General features: G+C 37.0%; 1 protein-coding gene across 5 annotated transcripts in view; it reads left to right on the plus strand.

Annotated features, from left to right (window-relative positions):
* Window positions 1–19332, plus strand: part of PRORP (protein only RNase P catalytic subunit) — a 132470-nt gene that overhangs the window by 77845 nt on the left and 35293 nt on the right. For 4 of the 5 annotated variants that reach the window (XM_054689878.1, XM_054689879.1, XM_054689880.1 and 1 more), the window contains exon 6: window positions 8698–8811. The exons of the other annotated variant lie outside the window; for it this stretch is intronic. In XM_054689878.1, the coding sequence (XP_054545853.1) occupies window positions 8698–8811 (114 nt within the window). The remainder of the gene's footprint in view (window positions 1–8697; window positions 8812–19332) is intronic. 5 annotated transcript variants of the gene reach the window in all.

Here is a 19332-nt window from a genome sequence, read left to right on the forward strand (position 1 = left end):
CACATAGGTATCACATTGGCATCTCTCAAAAATAAAACTTTAATGGAGATGGGTTTGTGGACACATTTTTTTTCCTACAAAGGGACGTACAGCATTTAGGAAAGCTGGTGGCCTACATGTGACAGTGTTTAGGCACTGAGGACTTGTAAAGTATTTGGTGTCTCTTCAGAAGAATGTACCTGGTCCGTTACATGCATAATTTAGATTAGCTTTCATTTTCTGTGTGACCATGATGTTCAGAAGGTGTCCTCACCAAATGGCATCCTACATATTAGATACATCTTCATGTATCTATTAGAGATACACTGATACTATGATCCTTATATTGTTGGATTTCTGTAAGCCTACTCATTTGTATCAAAATGTATCTTCTCTATTGCCTGGAGAGCAGAGGAAGCATTACAGAAAAACTCCTAAGTATTGTATTTCCACATGGACTTTTTTATTTTCTCACTAGGCAGGAAATGACTGGAAATAAAGATTCTTAGATTGAGAAGGTCTTATCAGTCTACCTCTTTAAATCTCCTCTATGTCTTATCACTTCTTTCCTTCTGTCTCCTAGAAGGTTATTGGATTTTTTTTTTAAAGATTTATTTTTATTTATTTATTTATTTATTTATTTATTTATTTATTTATTTATTTATTTATTTATTTATACAAGCACTGGGTACAGTTAGAAGGTGAGAGAATTCACCAGAGCCAGAACGGGGAGCAGAGCAGGCAGAAGGACCGAAGTACACTGCTGAGGGGAGCAGCGGGCAGTAGGAGAGGTCTGCATGCCATGTGGGACCCTCCTTCGGTGGCCGGGTAGCAGCCGGGGATTGAACCGACGCTGCAGAGGCTGCAGGCAGTTTCGCAACCCAGTGCTCAACCGCTGCGCCACCAGGGGAGGCCCAGAGGTTATTGGATTTAAGGATCACCAGGTAGTCTTAAGATCTCACCTCAGAGACCATTGCAGCTGAAAAATCCCTTTCCCCAAATAAGTTCACATTCACAGGTTCCAGATGTTAGGACATGGCTATATCTTTTTGAGGTTCACTATTCAACACCTTAACCCCAATCTTATTCCACTTTCTGCAGGTTCACTCTATGACATCCTGACAAGGAGTTGAAGGGTTTCTGGCTATGGCACATTTATCATTTCACGTGTCTACCCATTCTGTTTATGAACAGCTCTAAATTTTAACTATTCTTCCTTATATTAAACCAAAACCTATCTTGTATAATATTTTTTTAATTTTTAAAATTTATTTATATATTTTACATCATTGTTCATTTTTTGTACAATATTTGCTTTCTCTTCTCAGGTATAGTCCCTTATCTTGGATAATATTTGACAGTGGGTTCTAGATCTCTACTGCAAAACTATCATGGAATTTTTTTTTGAAAGACTGGTCCCATGATTCTCAGGTTGAAGGAAAATAGCCCATGTTCTGCTTTCCACCATACATTATTCTAGAGGTATGAAATCTCCAGCAAATGTACTACCGCCACCATCCTCTGAAAAAAATCTCAGAATTACTGAATAGTTAATGCTATTGTGAGCCAATTGTGATAGAAACTCAATGAACCCTCTCTAGGATGGTTAGTTGTAAAAACAAAAATGAAAAATAGCAATCTCAGCCTTCTTCCTCTATCTGATGTCAATCAGTTAGATGAGGAAGCTATTTATATTGCCTGAGTCTCTTCTTTTTCTAAGATCAACACTTTTCATTTCAGTTATTCCCCTACGACATGACTTAATGCCACTCTATCAGCAAATATTTACATGCAAGATACTTTGGTATCAAGTAATACAGGGATGAAGATCCTAGAATCCATGTCATCTTGGATTATAATCTGAGGGAGAATATAAGCAAACAAGTTGTAGAACAGTGTAAGTATTTTGATAAACTTAAGTACAAGATGCCAAGGGAGGCACAAGGAAGAATACCTAACCTAGTGTTGAAGCAGTGCTATTTAAACTGAGATCTAAAAATTAAGAACACAGGAAGGCAAAGCAGATTTATATTCCAGCAGAGAAAACAGAAGATATAAATGTCCACAAGTTTGTAGAGATATTTGCTGGCTTCCTGGCTACCTACCATGCACACTCCATCTTTTAGCACCATTCCCTGGGGGAAATCTCATGTTGTTCCCTCTTGCGGCTTCCTTGCACGTAAGAGTAAGTGAGACTAGGGTGAGGAAAATGAGACAGTACCATTTAAAAGGGTGCCAAAACTCAGAAATTAACATAAATATGTTAATGCAATAATTAAAAAACAATTATTATAAATAAATCCATGATAAAAAATTTTAAAGAAAGATAGGATCACTATTACGATTTTCCCTTTGCTTCAAGCTTTAATATGCATCTTTGTTGCCCAAGGTGAGTACTTCAGTCACCTCACCTTGGCCCCAGCCCTATAATTAGGACATATACACAACTTCTATGCTCAGCCAGTTGAGCTTTGACCGTGTAGACACGAAGTGTAGACATTTCACAACAATAGCAGTGGAGTCACTGTCCTACCCTACTGTAAGAGAGAGAGAGAGAAAGTGTGTGTGTGTGTGTGTGTGTGTGTGTGTGTGTGTGTTGCCCAAAGGTCCAGCAGCAGATCCTCTAGTGTCTAACTCACCAGTCCTTTGACATGACCTTGGTCATGTTACTACTCTCAGGTCTCCCTTAGTTTTGTCCCTTTACTGAGCTGGTGCTCTGGTATTCAAGATCTGTATTTCCTTCCTTTTTGAAAATCATCATCATGTCTGTTTATTTCCATTCTCCCTTCTTTAAAGAAAACCAGGAATGGTTGTATGATTATATATATGTAAGTTTTCTTGGTACGTTTGGGTGAAGTTATCCAGGTCTGTAAAAATGAGCTCAATGTGAAATAACTTTTTCAGTCACCTCTCTTGCACTTTTTTTTCTCATTCAGTCTTTTAGTAAGCATTTGTAACTTGAACATAATTTTGAACATTTATTTTTATTTGTTATTTCTTAATATTATGCTAATGACCCCAAACACAAATAAAAAGACTTTCTGTCTATAACTTTAATCTGAACATGTGAACAGCAGAGATTACAGAATGCCAGATTCAGATTTCATTAAAGACAAGCAAAACAGGCATCCATGAAGGAAACAAATAATGTTCATCAAGAACAGCTGTTACAGTTTGGAGACATTATTCATTAAGAACCCATGCCCAAACTCTAGTCTTTGGAAAGAGTGGCCTCAAAAATTCACCCATATCCAGCAATACTAAAGATTTGATTGAAGAACCTCAGAGCAAAACAAAACAAAACAAAACAAAAATTCAAGCATATTCAGTAAAAACAATAAGGAGACTCAACAATAATAACTACATGAAAGAGAAGCCAAGAAATGTGGGCACACCACCTAGATCCACAGATAGAGCCAGCCCTGTCTCCCCAGTTTTTATACATCTGGCACCCTTGGTCCCAGTTAGCATGTCCAAATTTTAAGGTCCCTGCAGACTACTCTGTTGGCCATAAATTAGTCAACTTTGGATCCTGCCAAGACCCTAACATATACTGCCCACTCCCTATTTTGGACTCCCAAGTTCTTTTGCCAGGCTGAAGTTCTAACTCTTTAACCTCTTCACTTCTCTGTAGAATTTAACCAGCAGTTCTGACCTGCAACGGGAAAAAATCTATGTGGGTAGGAAAAACTACTTGCCTCATTCTGGGCATTAACTTTCCTGATAGTGTAGTGAGTTTGTGTCACTCTTTGCATTCATCTTTTAATAAATATATTTGTTTGAGTTTTTTATTTGCCCTTTAGTTGCACTCTCCTTTTTTCCTTACTAGAGTCAATAATATAATTTTGTTTTTGAAGTCTTTTGTCTTAGGTTACACTTCCTGTTAGAATTTCTGTCTTGGAATTACTCCCATCCTGTCTCTGAACACATTGAAACGTATTTTTGTGGAGTCTAGGGTCCTGCCATATGAAAGGTTTCATTTCTTTGCTCCGATAATTTGGCAAGCAGCCTCATTTCTAAAGTTCTTGTCACTCCTGCCTTGCCTATAGTTTCCTATTTGTCAGCCATCATAGCGTTGTCAGCCTGAATAGCAGTTCTCTGTGTTGTTTCCTCTGCTTTCTGAGAAATGAAATTATCAAATGGTATCAATTTATCAGGTGCTCTACTTTTACCAGAATGAAACCTCTCCCCAATGACATTTCCCGTTATTACTGTAATATTGTGTCTGTATCTTTTTTGTTATCTGTATTAGAAAAAAACGTCACTGTGCATCAACCACAACATCACTAGAAGAGAATACACCTTTCCAATGTTGTGAGTCTCAGTGACACTTGCCTCCATGTGTGAACTTTCCAAGTTATTTTTTTCATTATCCTTGTTCTAGAGATTGTTACTATGAACAAGGTCAACAGTTTGCTCTCTACCTACTTGGTTTTTCACTGATAAACTATTGGAAGGCTTTACTATTACTCTTTAGGAATCACATTAGCATCCCTATATGGGAGCTGATTTTATATAATCTTGTTGAGACTTCAAGCTCTACCCAAATATCTACTTTAATGCTTACTGTCATCTATATAGTAAAGTGTGATATATTCCTCCTTTCTGTTGTCATTTCCATAAGAGCACAGTAAGTCTGGCAGAAATGAACACTTAAGAATTCTGAGCAGGAGGTTATCTGTTGTCTGGATAAATTTTAAAAATTAGCATTATAGAGGCAGTTAAGAAACACGGGGGAAATAGAACAGAAAATAAAGTAGGACTTCTTCGAAAGTAGAAAACCTTTTTTTTTAACTCCCACCTATTGTCATCATAATATATACATCTGGAGACCTTCTCACTCATGGGGGCCAAACCAGACGGCTATCTAAATAATTGGGGACAGATTTTATTTAGCAAACATAGTATGGTGCTTATGGTGGAATATAGTCCAGGAGGCTTTATAAACAATAAGTTAATTTACTAATCATTTAATCCTCAACAAATAAATCTTCCTATTAGTTAGGAAGTAGTGTTAGTTCCCATTTTTACAGATGAGACTTGGAGAGGTAAAGTAACACCCTTAAAAACACACAGCTAGTAAGTAAAAGAGCTAGAATTTGAAGTCAAGAAATCTGGCTTGAGTTTTTGCCCTAAATACTCCATTATGCAGCCTCTCCTGTTTCTTTTCTTCCTAAAATACCAGTTGAGAAAAATGTTACAGTCTGTATGAAACATTGTTTTAAAAAAACAGCTAGGGACTTTGTCAGATATGTAGCACACAAAGTTAGTTATAACTTTCTTTTTTTTTTTTTTTTAATAGAGGCATGTTTTATTTATTTGTTTGTTTCTTTGTTTGTTTTGTTTATACATGCACTGGGTACAGTCAGAAGCGCGGGAGGGTGAGAGAATTCACCAGAGCCAGAACGGGGAGCAGAGCAGGCAGAAGGACCGAAGTACACTGCTGAGGGGAGCAGCGGGCGGCAGGAGAGGTCTGCGGGCCATGTGGGACACTCCTCCGGTGGCCATGGAGCAGCCGGGGATCGAACCAGCGCCGCAGAGGCTGCGGGCAGCTTCACAACCCAGCGCTCAACCACTGTGCCACCGGGGAGGCCCTAGTTATAACTTTCTTAAAAGCTGCCTAATTACAATATTGCTCCCTCCCCATTGCTTATTGTTTGTTCCTTCTCCCCACCATTTCCCAGCTTTCCAATTACATGGCCATACCTAGTTCTTGTTTATGTATCTTTGACCACAGGCTCCTTTTTGTCAGTTGTGGTATGTTGTGGGATTATGGAGAGTTTATTAATTGAGTCCAAAACTAGACTGGTGATATCCTTTCTCTTTTAGCTTAATTATGATTCTTGCCTGCTAATTATTTCTACCTATCCATGTTCACATTTCATCTTCTCTTCCATGTAAATTTTGTTAGTATTAGAAATTCTTTTCCAGGTCTTTGCATAGATTTTTTTATGCTCTTTTCTAAATGTGTCAATTATATTAATAGAAACTCTGTTGCAATTAATGTTATAGAATATAACATATCACATACATAAACTTACTCTGAATAGATCTTACTCTGAATAAATAAATGTTGTTTAACTTTTTTTTCCCTGTTATCAAACGTGGCATCCTTAATAAGATGAAATTTGAGAAGAAAAATGAAATTTAATACCCAGTTGAGACTAGTTGGTTAAAAGAAAAATTCTTTTTCATCATAGTATTAGTGGATATTTTTTATTATCTCCAAAATAAAATTTCCTCCTTTTAATTCTAAAAAATGCTTCTAATAGATTTAATTTGTTTACCTTCAAACTATATTATGACAACACAACACATTGGTATAATGCCCTCTTGGTAGCTTGAAAATCAACTGTGGCCTGGGGTACCTTTGTTCAGACTTTTCATGTTGCATCTAGAAATTTCAGTCTGTTTATTTTTGATGTTCTTCTTCCCTTTCTACCCTGTCTATCCATAGGCTAACTCAGGTGAGTAAAGAGGAATCCCACCAATTTCAAGACACTCCTTTTAGTTTTTAATATTTTTTTTTTATTTCTTTCTAGAGAATCCATGTTTATATATATCAATATGAAATAATTGGAAATTTGAGCATATTAAAAACATTTCTTAAAATTCTACTTCAAAATTATATATATATTATAATTATATATATATATATATATATATATATATATATGTATGTATGTAATTTAAGGACTGAAAATTAGGGCCTCCCTGGTGACCTAGGGGTGAAGCTCAACTGCGATGGCCTAAGTTCATTCCCTGGCCAGGGAGGTAACCCACATGGCACAGCAGACCGCTCCAATTGCTTTTGCTGCTCCCCTCAGCAGTGTATTTCAGTAGATCTGCCTGTTCTGCTCCCCACTCTGTCTCTGGTAACTCCTCTCACTCCCCACCCCTCTGGCCTATACCCCAGTTCTTCTATGCAAAAATAAATAAAATCTTAAAAAAATTTTTTAAATAAAATAAGAAATAAAATCTGAACTCTTTAATAAGAAGACTTAAATCATAAATTCCAACTTTATAATATTAATTTTTATTTTATTTTTTTAAAAAATTTATTTATACAAGAGCGGGAGTACAGGCCAGATGTGTGGGAGGGTGAGAGGATTCACCATAGACAGAGTGGGGAACAGAACAGACAGATCGAAATACACTGCTGAGGGGCGTAGTGGGTGAAACAGGAGAGGTCTGCCTCGCCATGTGGGTATCTTGCCGGCTGTCCAGGATAAAACCTGCACTGCAGAGGCTGTGAACAGCTTTACAGCACTGCGCTCAACTGCCTGAACCACCAGGGGAGACCCTATTAATTTTTAAATGATGATAACCAACCATTTAATATTACTACCTTTCCTTATATGTGATATAGTAAAGTTATACTCCATGTAACTTTAATAACTGCATGTGTTTAAAAGGGCATGAAGATGTTAGCCTATAGTGAGCCAGACTTTTCATTTCAGTTATTTACCCCCTTAAAAATATCATGATTCCTACATGTACTGTAGATGGCAGTACTTATATGGAAAATACAAGTTCATATAAGAGAGTGAGAAAGATTAGCAGATGGAATCTTAAGTGAGTAAGGTTCTTAATTTTTCTTACTTATTTAAAAAAAATCATAACTCTCCTTTTCACTCATGATTCCATTCAGTTTTCTTCCACCATCTTGTGACCTTTCTCCTCACCTCACTTTTGTTTCAGAAATCACATGTTATACAACCGTTTTCTCTTTAGATGGCAGTGATTGGAAACTAGATGATTACGCACAGGATATGATCATGTGTAAAGTTTTGTGTAATTATTTTTTCTCAAGCAGGTTGAGTGCCAGATGGCATTGCTGTGATTTCTGAAAGGGACTGGGAAAGTACTGTCACATGTTTCAGTACACCTTCGTTACAAATGTACAGTTCCGGGGTCAATCAAGTCCATATTTTCATGGAACATTGGGAATTTTGCTAAGGAACTATTCAGTAAATATTTATTGAGTGTTAATTATGTGCTAGGCACTGTGCCAGGTAGATGCAGTACATATATGCATTACATATGTGAAAGGAACTGCTACCTACCCTCAGATACTCCGTACTAAAGTATAAGAAAGTGTGATAATTCCTATAATAGAAACCTATGCAAGATACAATAAGACACAAAATAGGAATAAATGGCAGATACTGTGGCTCAATCATGCGTTCCTTCCAAGTCTGTTAGCCTCCAACTCCTTTACAACACAACTCTTAAAGAAGATGATATTGTTCAATCCAAAAAGACATTCAAAGAGAAGCCTATTGTGTTTCCATAGTGTAGTAGAAGTACTTAAGAGCTTACCTAGAAGTGGTATACACATGCCACCAATTGTGTAAAGAAAGAGAAATAAAATTCTCACACACACACACACACACACACGTGTTTATAGCTCTCTAAAAGGCTTATGCTTCTGGGGAGAGGAGGTAGGTGGTTGGGTCATAAGGTGGAGAAAAACTTCTTGCTGAATACTCTGGCTTCATTTGGAGCTTAAACCATGTGAATTTTTTGTCCAGACAAAAAGTGAACTTTACTTCCCTTGGTACACTACATTACCACATCTGAGGAAAATATATACCAGTTGTCTATGTTTTTTGGTTGGTTTTATAACCTATTATACACCTAAACATATCCTGGCTAGGAAAATAGTGTTGTTAAGGATCACTTAAATATCTGTAACATTTTTTGTTTTGGTTACAGGGAACTTCCCACTCTATCTTTCACACTGCTCAACTAGTCTATCCTGATAAACATCCAGTGGCTGTGAGTGGGGGTGGTTCCTCCCAGAGAACACAACTGCAGCTTTTTTACACAGTGAGGAGCTATGTTTTTTTTGTCTTATTGGGGTTTTTTTTGGTGTTTTGTTGTTTTTTGTTTTTTGTGGGGTTTTTTTTTTGTGGGACCCTCGCCTGCTGCCGGGCATCGAACCGGCACTGCAGAGGCTGTGGGCAGCCTTGCAGCCCAGCGCTCAACCACTGCGCCACCAGGGGAGGCCCTGTCTTGTTGTTTTAATAGAAATTACAGATAGAGTGTGCCAAATAACTGCAGAAAACAGATTGGGGAAAAAAAGAGAAAATTTCACCAAGTTTCTTTGCATTGCTCAAATTTTAAAACAACTTAGCAGATTTCCCTGGTGAGATGATGTGTTTGTGACATATCAGTGGAGGAGTCATATTAGGACATTTTGAGGCGTCACCTCTTTTGAAATAAATTTTTGTAGCTGAAACTTTAAAAATACTGGTAATGTGAAAAGAAATTCTGTGCAAGCAGCAATAACCTATGCCCTTAGAAATTCTGTATCTATTTATGGATCATGAAAAGATGTTGAGGATTGTAAAGAAACAGAACTCTGTCTAGCGGAAAGCTGATAAATAGAACAGTATGAAAATCAAGTCTACAGAATGAACAGTTAACTTATCTATTTATATACATGTATGTTTGCTAAAGCATGAAATATGGTTAGTGGACATTAATTGATTAATCTTTATGAACTATTTCTGTTAATTAAACAACAATTCTGTTAATTAAACAGCTAACATTGTGTAGCACATAACAATTTATAGATCACTTCTGTAGTGTTTATCTCACTTGATTATGTGTTCAAGAATCAGCATGGAGAAAGGGGAGTTCACTATACAGTGAAAAGACTCTTTTCTGACTCTTACCTCTCTGTAGGGTTGTGGTTATGTGTATGCTTTTGATAGAAAACAAGCAGTTAGTGACTTTTTTTTTTACTTACTTAGTCTGTTAACTAAGAAGAAAATCTCCATCTATACAAATGTGGTCTTTATATCCCTCTTTATTATGTAACTTTAGCTCAGTCCTTAATAAATCATGCCAGAACATAGTAAAACCTTACAAGAATATTCTCACTGGTTATTTTATCCCTTCCTCCTCCTCCCCCTTTGGAATAAGTAGAAATTCAAGATCGAGGATTTTTTGACTCATTCAACCTCTTTCAATTGTGAGGAATTCTGTAACATACACATCTCTCTGCTCTGCTTACAGACTTCAGTTTTCCCTTTTTCTTTCATTAGTTCATTCACCCATTCAGCAAATATTTATTGATCAGACCCTGTTTTTTGTATTAAGGCATAGCCTTGACTGAAACTCCCTGCCTTCATGAAGCGCACATTGTTTTTATTTATTTAAATTTATTTATTTGCTTGTTTTTAATTGAGGTAATATTTGGATACCCCCATCAGGTATTACTACTGTAATGCACCCACCACCAAGTCACCGATAGTCTACTACCATAGTCCATTATGCTTCCTTGGCTCTAAGTTCTTACCCCTACCCCACCCCACCCCACCTCTGGATGCTTTAGTTCTGTAGTCAGCTTTCAAGTGTTAGATTTAAGCTTGTTTTTAATCTGCTTCTTATTCTATATTCCACATATTATTGATGCCATCCTGTATTTATCTTTATCCTTCTGACTTATTTCACTTAACATTATCCCTCTAGCTCCACCCATGTTGCTGAAAATGGCATGAGTTTATCTTTTCTGATCATTGAGTAATATTCCATTTTGTATTCATACCACATGTTCTTGATCCATGCATCTGTTTTAGGACACTTAGGTTGTTTCCATAATTTACAGTAAATAGCACTGCAATAAATAATCATGGGAGTGCAAGTTTCCTTTTGAAATTAGTGTTTGAATTTTTGGGGTAGATGCCTGGGAGTAGAATTATTGGGTTGTATGGCAGATCCATCTTTAATGTTTTGGGACACCTCCCTACTGCTTTCCATAAGGGCTGGACCAGTGTGCGTTCCCTCCAGCAGTGTAGGAAGGTTCTTTTTTTTTTTTTTTTAATTTTTATATTCCCCATACAATTCTCTTTTCTTTATGTCCTTGCCAGCACTTGGTGTTTCTGGTCTTTTCCATATGGGCCATTCTCACAAGCATGAGATGGTATCTCATTATGCTCTCGATTTGCATTTCTCTTATAAGTGTTAGTGAACATTTTTTCATTTACCTGTCTTATAGTCTGTATGTCTTTGGTAAATTGTCTGTTTAGTCCTTCTGCCCATTTTTTGATTGGGCTATTTGATTTGTTTTTATAGTGTTTTATGAGTTCTTTGTTTATCTTTGCTATCAGCCCTTGTCAGTTGTATGGAATGTGAATATTTTTTCCCACTCAGTAGGGTATCTTTTTGTTTTAGTTATGGTTTCTTTCACTGTACAGAAGCTTTTCAGTTTGATATAGTCCCATTTGTTTATGTTCTCTTTTGTTTTCCTTGCTGCTGGGACTGAATCCCTAAAGAAGACTGTTAAGCTTATGTCATGAAATGTTTTGCCTATGTTTTCTTCTATGTATTTTATGGTGTCAGGTCTTACATCCAAGTATTTTATCCATTTTTTAATTGATTTTTGTGGATGGTGAGAGTTAGTGGTATAGTTTCATTTCTTTTACATGCAGCTGTTGAATTTTCTCAACACCATTTATTGAAGAAGCTATCCTTATTCCAGTGTATGTTCTTGATTCCTTTGCCATAGATTCATTGTTCCCATAGGTGTGAGAGCTCATTTCTGGACTCTCAGTTCTATTCCAGTGGTCTGTGTGTCTGCTTTTGTTCCAGTATTAGGCTGTTTTAATGTAATTTGAAGTCTGAAAGTGTGATCCCTCCATTCTCTTTTTTTTCCCCAGGATTGTTTTTGCTGTTCAGATTTTTTTGTAATTCCATATAAATTTCAGTAATGTTTGTTCCAGTTCTTTGAAAAAATGCCATTGATATTTTTAGTGAGGTTATATTGAATCTAAATATTGCTTTGGGCGTGATGGCCATTTTCATAATGTTGATTCTTCCAATCCATGAGCAGGGAATATATTTCCATTTCTTTATGTCGTCTTTTTCTTTCAACAATGTCTTATAGTTTTCTTTGTATAGATCTCTTACCTCATTTGTTAGGTTTACTCCTAGGTATTTAACTTTGCTAAATTGATTGATTCTATTAGTTTTTCCATATTAGATTGAGGATTCTCTATGTTATCATGTCATCTGTAAATAATGATAGCTTTACTTCTTCTTTCTCAATTTGTATTCCTTTCTCTTGTCTAATGCTCTAGCTAGAACTTCCAATACTATATTGAATAGTAGTGGTGAACGTGGATCTTAGTGGAAAAACTTTAAAGCTCATAATGTTTTTTTTTTCTTTTTTTATATATTTTTTATATCATTTTTCACTTTTGCACAGTGTATGCATTTTCATCTTGGTTATATTCCCCATTCAATTCCCACCCCCCTTATTTTGACCCTAATCCCACTTCCCTTTTCCCTACCCCCGTAGTGTGTCTCTGGTTTACAGTTGCTTGTTGATTTTGATTTTTACTTTCTTATAGTTATTCTTTTTCCTGGTCCCTTATTTAGGTTTTCTAAATTCCTGCTATGAGTGAGACCATCTTAATGTTTTTTAATAGATACCTACTATCAGGGCTGCTGTGGTGCATAACTCTATAGGATACCATTCATGTTGGAGGTTGTATGAATATTGCAAAAGTTTCATATTGCACAACTGGCTTTGCTCTATACAGCAGTACTGTCTACTATGCTTAATTTAGATGATTACCAAAATTAGTTTCTAAGTAAAGTCAGTCCATTGCCATGTTCACACAATTGCCAGCATGTAACCCCTTGCTTTTAAGAAAAGCACCCACTTCTCTCCAGTGAGGTGAAAGGATTTTGTGGAGAAGCCAACCTTTATCTTTCGTCAGACAATGTATGTAAAGCCATCGTAAAATGAACTTACCACTTTTTTCTTTACCTTCGGTAGTAATGAGAGGATTTTTTTTTTTTTCTTTGCCTTTGAGGAATTCTCTGATGTTTTTCTTTTTCCTTTGCACAGTAAAACATGGAATTTTTTTCCTAGTTTCTTTTCCCGTACAGTGATCACAGCATCTTTTTTTCTTTCACCTTAATTTGTGTTAATAAGTGTGCAGTTGGTGAGAAGTCCATGCCCTGTTTTTAGAAAACAAAGTAGCATTTCATGTTTATTAGGAAGAGAGTTTTAGAAACAGGACAGCATTAGATTCAATTGTACAACTATTTTGTCTTGTGACATCGCTCATTCCTAAATTATTTAAAGCTCAGGTTTTCCTTGTGGTCAAAATATGGACCTGAAAATACCTATTTAATAATACTCACCACTATACCCACCCCACACCCCAGTCTTGAAAATAAAATTGAATATGTCTAAGAATGCTATCATGTCAAGACTCATTTATTAGTATGGATCATGTGTTTGAAGAGAGTAATTGTGTGTGCATGTAAGGTTGGAAAAATTGAGAAGTATGGATTTACTTGCATATCATTATAGTTAAAATCAGATGGAAAGATTTAGAGATTGTGCAATTAGGGAATGTTTTCTACCCACAAATTCCCTAGCTGTGTGTTTCACATTCATTAACAATTAGACTCAAGGGTACTTGGATTCAAATCTGCTTTGTAAACTAATTTTACCAAGTATTTTTGTTTCTTATGTCCTTACTGAAACAATCAACATCAGGCATCAACTCCACCAATGACTTTACTCCCTGATGTAACTTTACTTGTCCTTTGATCATTTCCTCATCCAACCTCCTAAAATGTCATTTGTGTTGCAAATCTAACTTTATAGTCCAATGAAAGGCCTTTAGTTCAAATAATTACTGGATGTGTGCTAATCGTATATGAGACACAAGGACTCCTGCTCCTCTAGGCCCACTTCCCACTTGACAGTTTACTTGCTTCATACTGTTTTAAGACATCAGACAAGGTTAATCCTTTGGAATCCTTTCCTATTTTAATTTTTGTTCCTTGTTTTTAATATGTTATAACTGAATGCTTTAACTTGGGCACCTTAGCATACATCTTCACTGCTTAATTGCAATGATACTCTTCAATGTTACTAGTGACTTCTATGGGGAAATGAGAGATGATATTTGTTGAGTATCTTCTATGAATCAAGGAAGAAGGTGCCTCTGTTGATTGTTTTTATATTCAGTGTCTCATTTAATTCTCACAACAGTTACAGAGATAATGGTGTTTACTTCCTCTGGATAAGAAAACGACTCAGAAAGGGGTATGTAACTTGTCTCAGAGCCAATGATTGGCAGTCACAGAATTAGATATATCTCATTCCAAATTTCATTTTCTTAATTTTGTAACATATTTATCCCTTCTTGAAATACTACTCTGGTTTCTTTGTAACATGATTTTTTGATTCTCTGGTCTCATTGCTTTTCATCACTAACTCATAAACATTAAACACCTAATTTTCTCTAATCTCTTTCCTCCTCATGTCAGTTTCTCAAAAGACTAGTAAACAGTTTCTTTCTTGCTACCCACTTAGTCCCTAGCCCCTAAGCTTACTGACATCTGACTTAGTCTCATCACTACGTTGAAACTGCTCTCAGTAAACTGCCATCAGTAGTTTCCTAATTACCAATTCCAATAGACATATTTAGTCTTTGGTTTAGCCCACTTGGGCTGCTATAATAAAAATACTCTGCACATTTCTTGTCCTCTTTTGATTTATTTTTAAGCTTCTATTTCTGCTCTTTCCCCTTAATACCAAGTGCTGGTATTCTCTTAAGGCTGTCTCAGGCCACACTTTGGTTGATCTATCCAATTTATATGCTATCAAGTTTCAAATCTATTTCTCTACCCTAGACAGCTACTTCAAACTAATATGTCCAATGCTGAACTCAGCATCTTTCTCCAAGATCTTTATACCTACAGGTGGCACCATCACTCTTCAAGCCGTTCAACTTAGAAACCTGGGACAAATCTGGGACTCCTCCCTCTCTGTAACCCTAATGTCCAGTCATTTACCAAATCTTGCCAGTTTTACTCTCTAATTATTTCTCTCCTTCTATTCCATAGTCTTTTCATAAGATCCTTATTAGTATCTGCTTAAATACCTACCATACCCCCTAACTGGTTTCTCAGCTCTAGTTTTGTTTCTTTCAGACCTACCCCTATTGCACATGAACAGGTTGTGATGTAACTCTCCACCTTAAAATAGATTAACAGTTAATATTTTAGTCAGGGAGGTATCTGAATATATTTAAAAATTTATTTTTGGTGACCAATGTGACTTTTTAATTAATTTCCCCTTCCAGTTTAGTCTTTTTATTGTCTTGAATTTTAAAATGAGATATATTTGCTACTTAAGTAAAGCAAATAAAACTTTAAATATAACAATGCATATAACCATTTTATTTTTATTAACACATCTTATTTTTCTAGTTGTTTTATGTGTACGGAATCCAAAACTTACTGTATATTCTATTAAAGCTGGACACTGAGCTTCAGCAACCCTAATAAGTAAGCAATTATATTCCCATTTTACAAGTGAGGAAATAAAGAAGCAATTAAGTCACTTACCAGGGATCATAAATATGAGTAACAGATCCAGAATTCAAATACCACTCTGACTTCAAAGTGTGTGCCACTCAACACTACCACGCTTTATTATAATATGCAACTCCACATACCTAGCCCTCCCCTTACCAGGTAGTTCTTTGTATTTGTTTATATCTGTGGATTAGGACAGCATACCAATTTCAGAAATTTATAGGGTAAGTCCCAGAAATTGGGATGAGTTAGAAAATGACTAAAGAAAGCTGTGTTGGAGGAAAAATAACCTAGGAATGATCTAGAAGAAACCTAGTTAGAAGACCCATCAGGAAACATAATGGCATTTTGAATTAGAGTAATGACAGTAGAACTTAGAAAGAAGACATGAATGTGCTTAAGCGAAGGAATTAAAGGATCTGTAAAGTTAAATGTCAACTCTATTTTCATGAAAATGCATTCTCTTAAGAAAAAGGAACTCTCCTGCACTGCTGGTGGGAGTGCAAACTGGTCCAACACTATGGAGAGCTCTGTGTGGAAGTTCTCAAGCTGCTAAAGATGGAGCTTCCATATGATCAGCAATTCCACTCCTAGGTATTTACCCAAAGGACACAGAAACATTAATTCAAAAGGGCACCTGCACCCCTGTGTTTATTGCAGCACTATTTACAATAGCTAAGCTATGGAAACAACCCGAATGCCCAAAAATAGATTCCTGGATCAAGAAGATGTGATATATATACACCAAAAAAGATGAACTCATGCAATTTGCAGCAACATGGATGGGGCTGGAAGCGATCATGCTCAGTGAAATAAGCCAGAAAGAAAAAGAAAAATACCGGATGGTCTCACTCAGCAGGAATTTAGAAAACCTAAATAAGGGACCAGGAAAAAATACTAATTATAATAATAATCAACAAGCAACTATAGGGCCTCCCTGGTGGCGCAGTGGTTGAGCGCTGGGTTGCGAAGCTGCCCGCTGCCTCTGCAGCGCCGGTTCGATCCCCGGCTGCTCCCTGGCCACCGGAGGAGGGTCCCGCATGGCGCGCAGACCTCTCCTGCCGCCCGCTGCTCCCCTCAGCAGTGTACTTTGGTCCTTCTGCCTGCTCTGCTCCCCGCTCTGGCTCTGGTGAATTCTGTCACCCTCCCGCGCTTCTGACTGTACCCAGTGCTTGCATAAATCAATCAATCAATCTTGTATAAATAAATAAATAAATCTTTAAAAAAAAAAAAAAACAAGCAACTATAAACCAGAGACACACTACGGGGGAAGAAGGGAATTGGATCAAAACAAGAATGGTAGGAATTGTATGGGGACTATAACCAAGATGAAAATGCATACATTGTGGAAAAGTGAAAAATGATGTAAGAAATATATAGGGGCCTCCCCTGGTGGTGCAGCGGTTGAGCGCTGGGCTGCAAAGCTGCCTGCAGCCTCTGCAGCACCGGTTCAATCCCCGGCCGCTGGCAAGGGTCCCACATGGTGCGAAGACCTCTCCTGCCACGCCCACTGCTTCTCTCAGCAGTTTACTTCAGTACTTCTGCCTGTTCTGCTCCCCGCTCTGGCTCTGGTGAATTCTCTCACCCTCCCTCACTTCTGACTATATCCAGTGCTTCTATAAATAAATTTTTTAAAAATCTAAAAAAAAAAATTAAAAATTAAAAAAAAAATCCAAGGTGGGGGGGGGAAAGAAATATATAAAAAAAAGTATTCTCTTAAAATCTTAGTTTTTTAGTGTATACCAAAGCTATATTTAAATGTGTCACATTTTTGTGTTTTCATAGTCTTAAAATAACAATATGTAGTTTTTTACAGCTTACTGAGCCCTTTCATAGATATTTTCTGATTTTATTCTCACACATCCCTGTGGAGTAAGTAATTGTATTTTTGTCATTTTACGTATGAGGAAATGGGGTCAGAAACTTCGTGACTTGTCTTGACGGAACAGCTCTCTGGTGCTACATTGAATCCATATCCTGTGCTGTTTTCAGAGATGTTCTGCTTCCTGAAAACAAATGGTATTTTTTTAAAAGAAAATTATCAATTGAAACTCATTTGTGTGCCAGATTGGCAGCATATTGTGAGTTGGTTAGACCAGGCCATTAATGAGTAGGTGAAGAAAAAGAATAACTGCAGTTAGGAAAAAAACAAAACTGGGCCTCCCCGTTGGCATAGGGGTTAAAGACACAGTGCTATCAAGCTATGGCAAGCCACTGCAGCACGAGTTTGATCCCCGGCCAGTCAGGGAGCAACCCACATGGCATAGCATTCCTCTCCTGTCTCGCTGCTCCCCTCAGCAGTGTATTTCAGTCAGTCTGCCTGTTCTCCCCACTCTCTTTGGTGAATCCTCTCACCCCCTGCTCCTCTGGTCTACACCCCAGTTCTTGTATGCATAAATAAATAAATCTTTAAGAAAAAGAAAAAATACAAAACTTGCAAATTAGCCATAGATCTGAGGCATACAGTAGGGGAGAGGGAGAGAGAAGGGTCAGAGCAGGGGAGGGTAGAGCATAAGGACAGGTGCTTTAGTGGTGGGGAGAACTACAAGGACCACACCTGAGGGGAAAAATCAAATACTGTCCAACCTTTAACTATGGTGTAAGAAAATTAAATTTAAAAAGAATGGACTGTATAATACATGCTATGGACTGAATTGTGTATCCCCTAAAATTCATATATTGAAGCCCTAATCCCTATTTTGGTATTAGTTGGAAACAGGATCCTTAGGAGATAATTAGGTTGAGATGAGGCTGTGTGGGTGAGTTCCTCATGATGGGATTAATATCCTAGAACCTGCCCATGTTGGCATCTTGAATTCACACTTCTAGCCTCCAGAATGGTGAGAAATAAAATTCCATTATTTAAAGCATCCAATCTATGATATTTTGTTATCATCAGCCCAAGCTGATTAAAATAGTTCATTAACTTATTTTCTTGTGATAACTCCCAAGTGCAATATATTCTAGAATTAGATGCCTAGTCTAAGACTTACAAACAAAATTGTTGTTGGTGACTGATATGTGACGTTTATTTCTTCTGCATTTCAGGCATTGCCTGTTAGCACTATGTAAATGAAGCTATGCCAGTGTTGGGCTAACTCAGTGACATGTCATGTGGAAACAGTCTCCCTATTCATATGAGTTGGCCTGCCTTGTCCCACTAAAGAAAACCAAGTATCTTGTGCTCTGGCCTTTATTTAATTTTTTTTTTTTAAGTTTTAAGAAATAGAGTTCTGGGTATATAAACTGGCATTGAATTGATGCTTCATAAATCATTTCACTAACACCAGAGTTACTACTCAATTTCCTTATGTTCTGCACACACACATTCTAATTTTAGCATCCTTTGAAAGTATTGTGGCTACTATTTCCTGCATAGTGGTCAATTTATAAATCATTCTTTTCTTTACTTTAAAAATTAACCCCAGTGGGTTTTCTCAGTTTACCTGATTCTATTTTGAGAAACCACTCCTCTAAAAAGAAGTTATTTTCTTTGCTGCTGATTCCCATTCATAGATACCTTTGTGTACGGATATGTGTATGTGCCATTTCTAAGGCAACCGGTAATGTTTTGAGATAGCAAATCATCTCAGGGACAGCTGTGGTGCCACCCAATTTTTGGAGGTATCAATTTTCCTATGATGTGTTACATATACACGTATTAGAGGAGAAACCAAAATTTAGTTCAAGTAAACATCCTTGCTTAAACTAGCATATAGAATCAGACTGGATCCTCTCATTTCTTTTTTTTTTTTTTTAAGATTTTTTTTTTAAGATTTATTTATTTTATGCATACAAGAACTGGGGTGCAGGCCAGAGATGCGGAAGTTGAGAGGATACAACAGAGACTGAGTGGGGAGCAGAACAGGCAGATGTACTGAAATACAATGCTGAGGGGAGCAGCGTGTCAAGACAGGAGAGGTCCGCTGTGCCATGCTGCAGTGACTGTGGATAGCTTGACAGTGCTCAGACTTAACCTTTTGTGCCACCAGGGAG

The sequence above is a fragment of the Talpa occidentalis genome, unplaced genomic scaffold, assembly GCF_014898055.3.
Source record: "Talpa occidentalis isolate TD23 unplaced genomic scaffold, MPIMG_talOcc4v2.1 talOcc4.11, whole genome shotgun sequence".
NCBI lineage: Eukaryota > Metazoa > Chordata > Mammalia > Eulipotyphla > Talpidae > Talpa > Talpa occidentalis.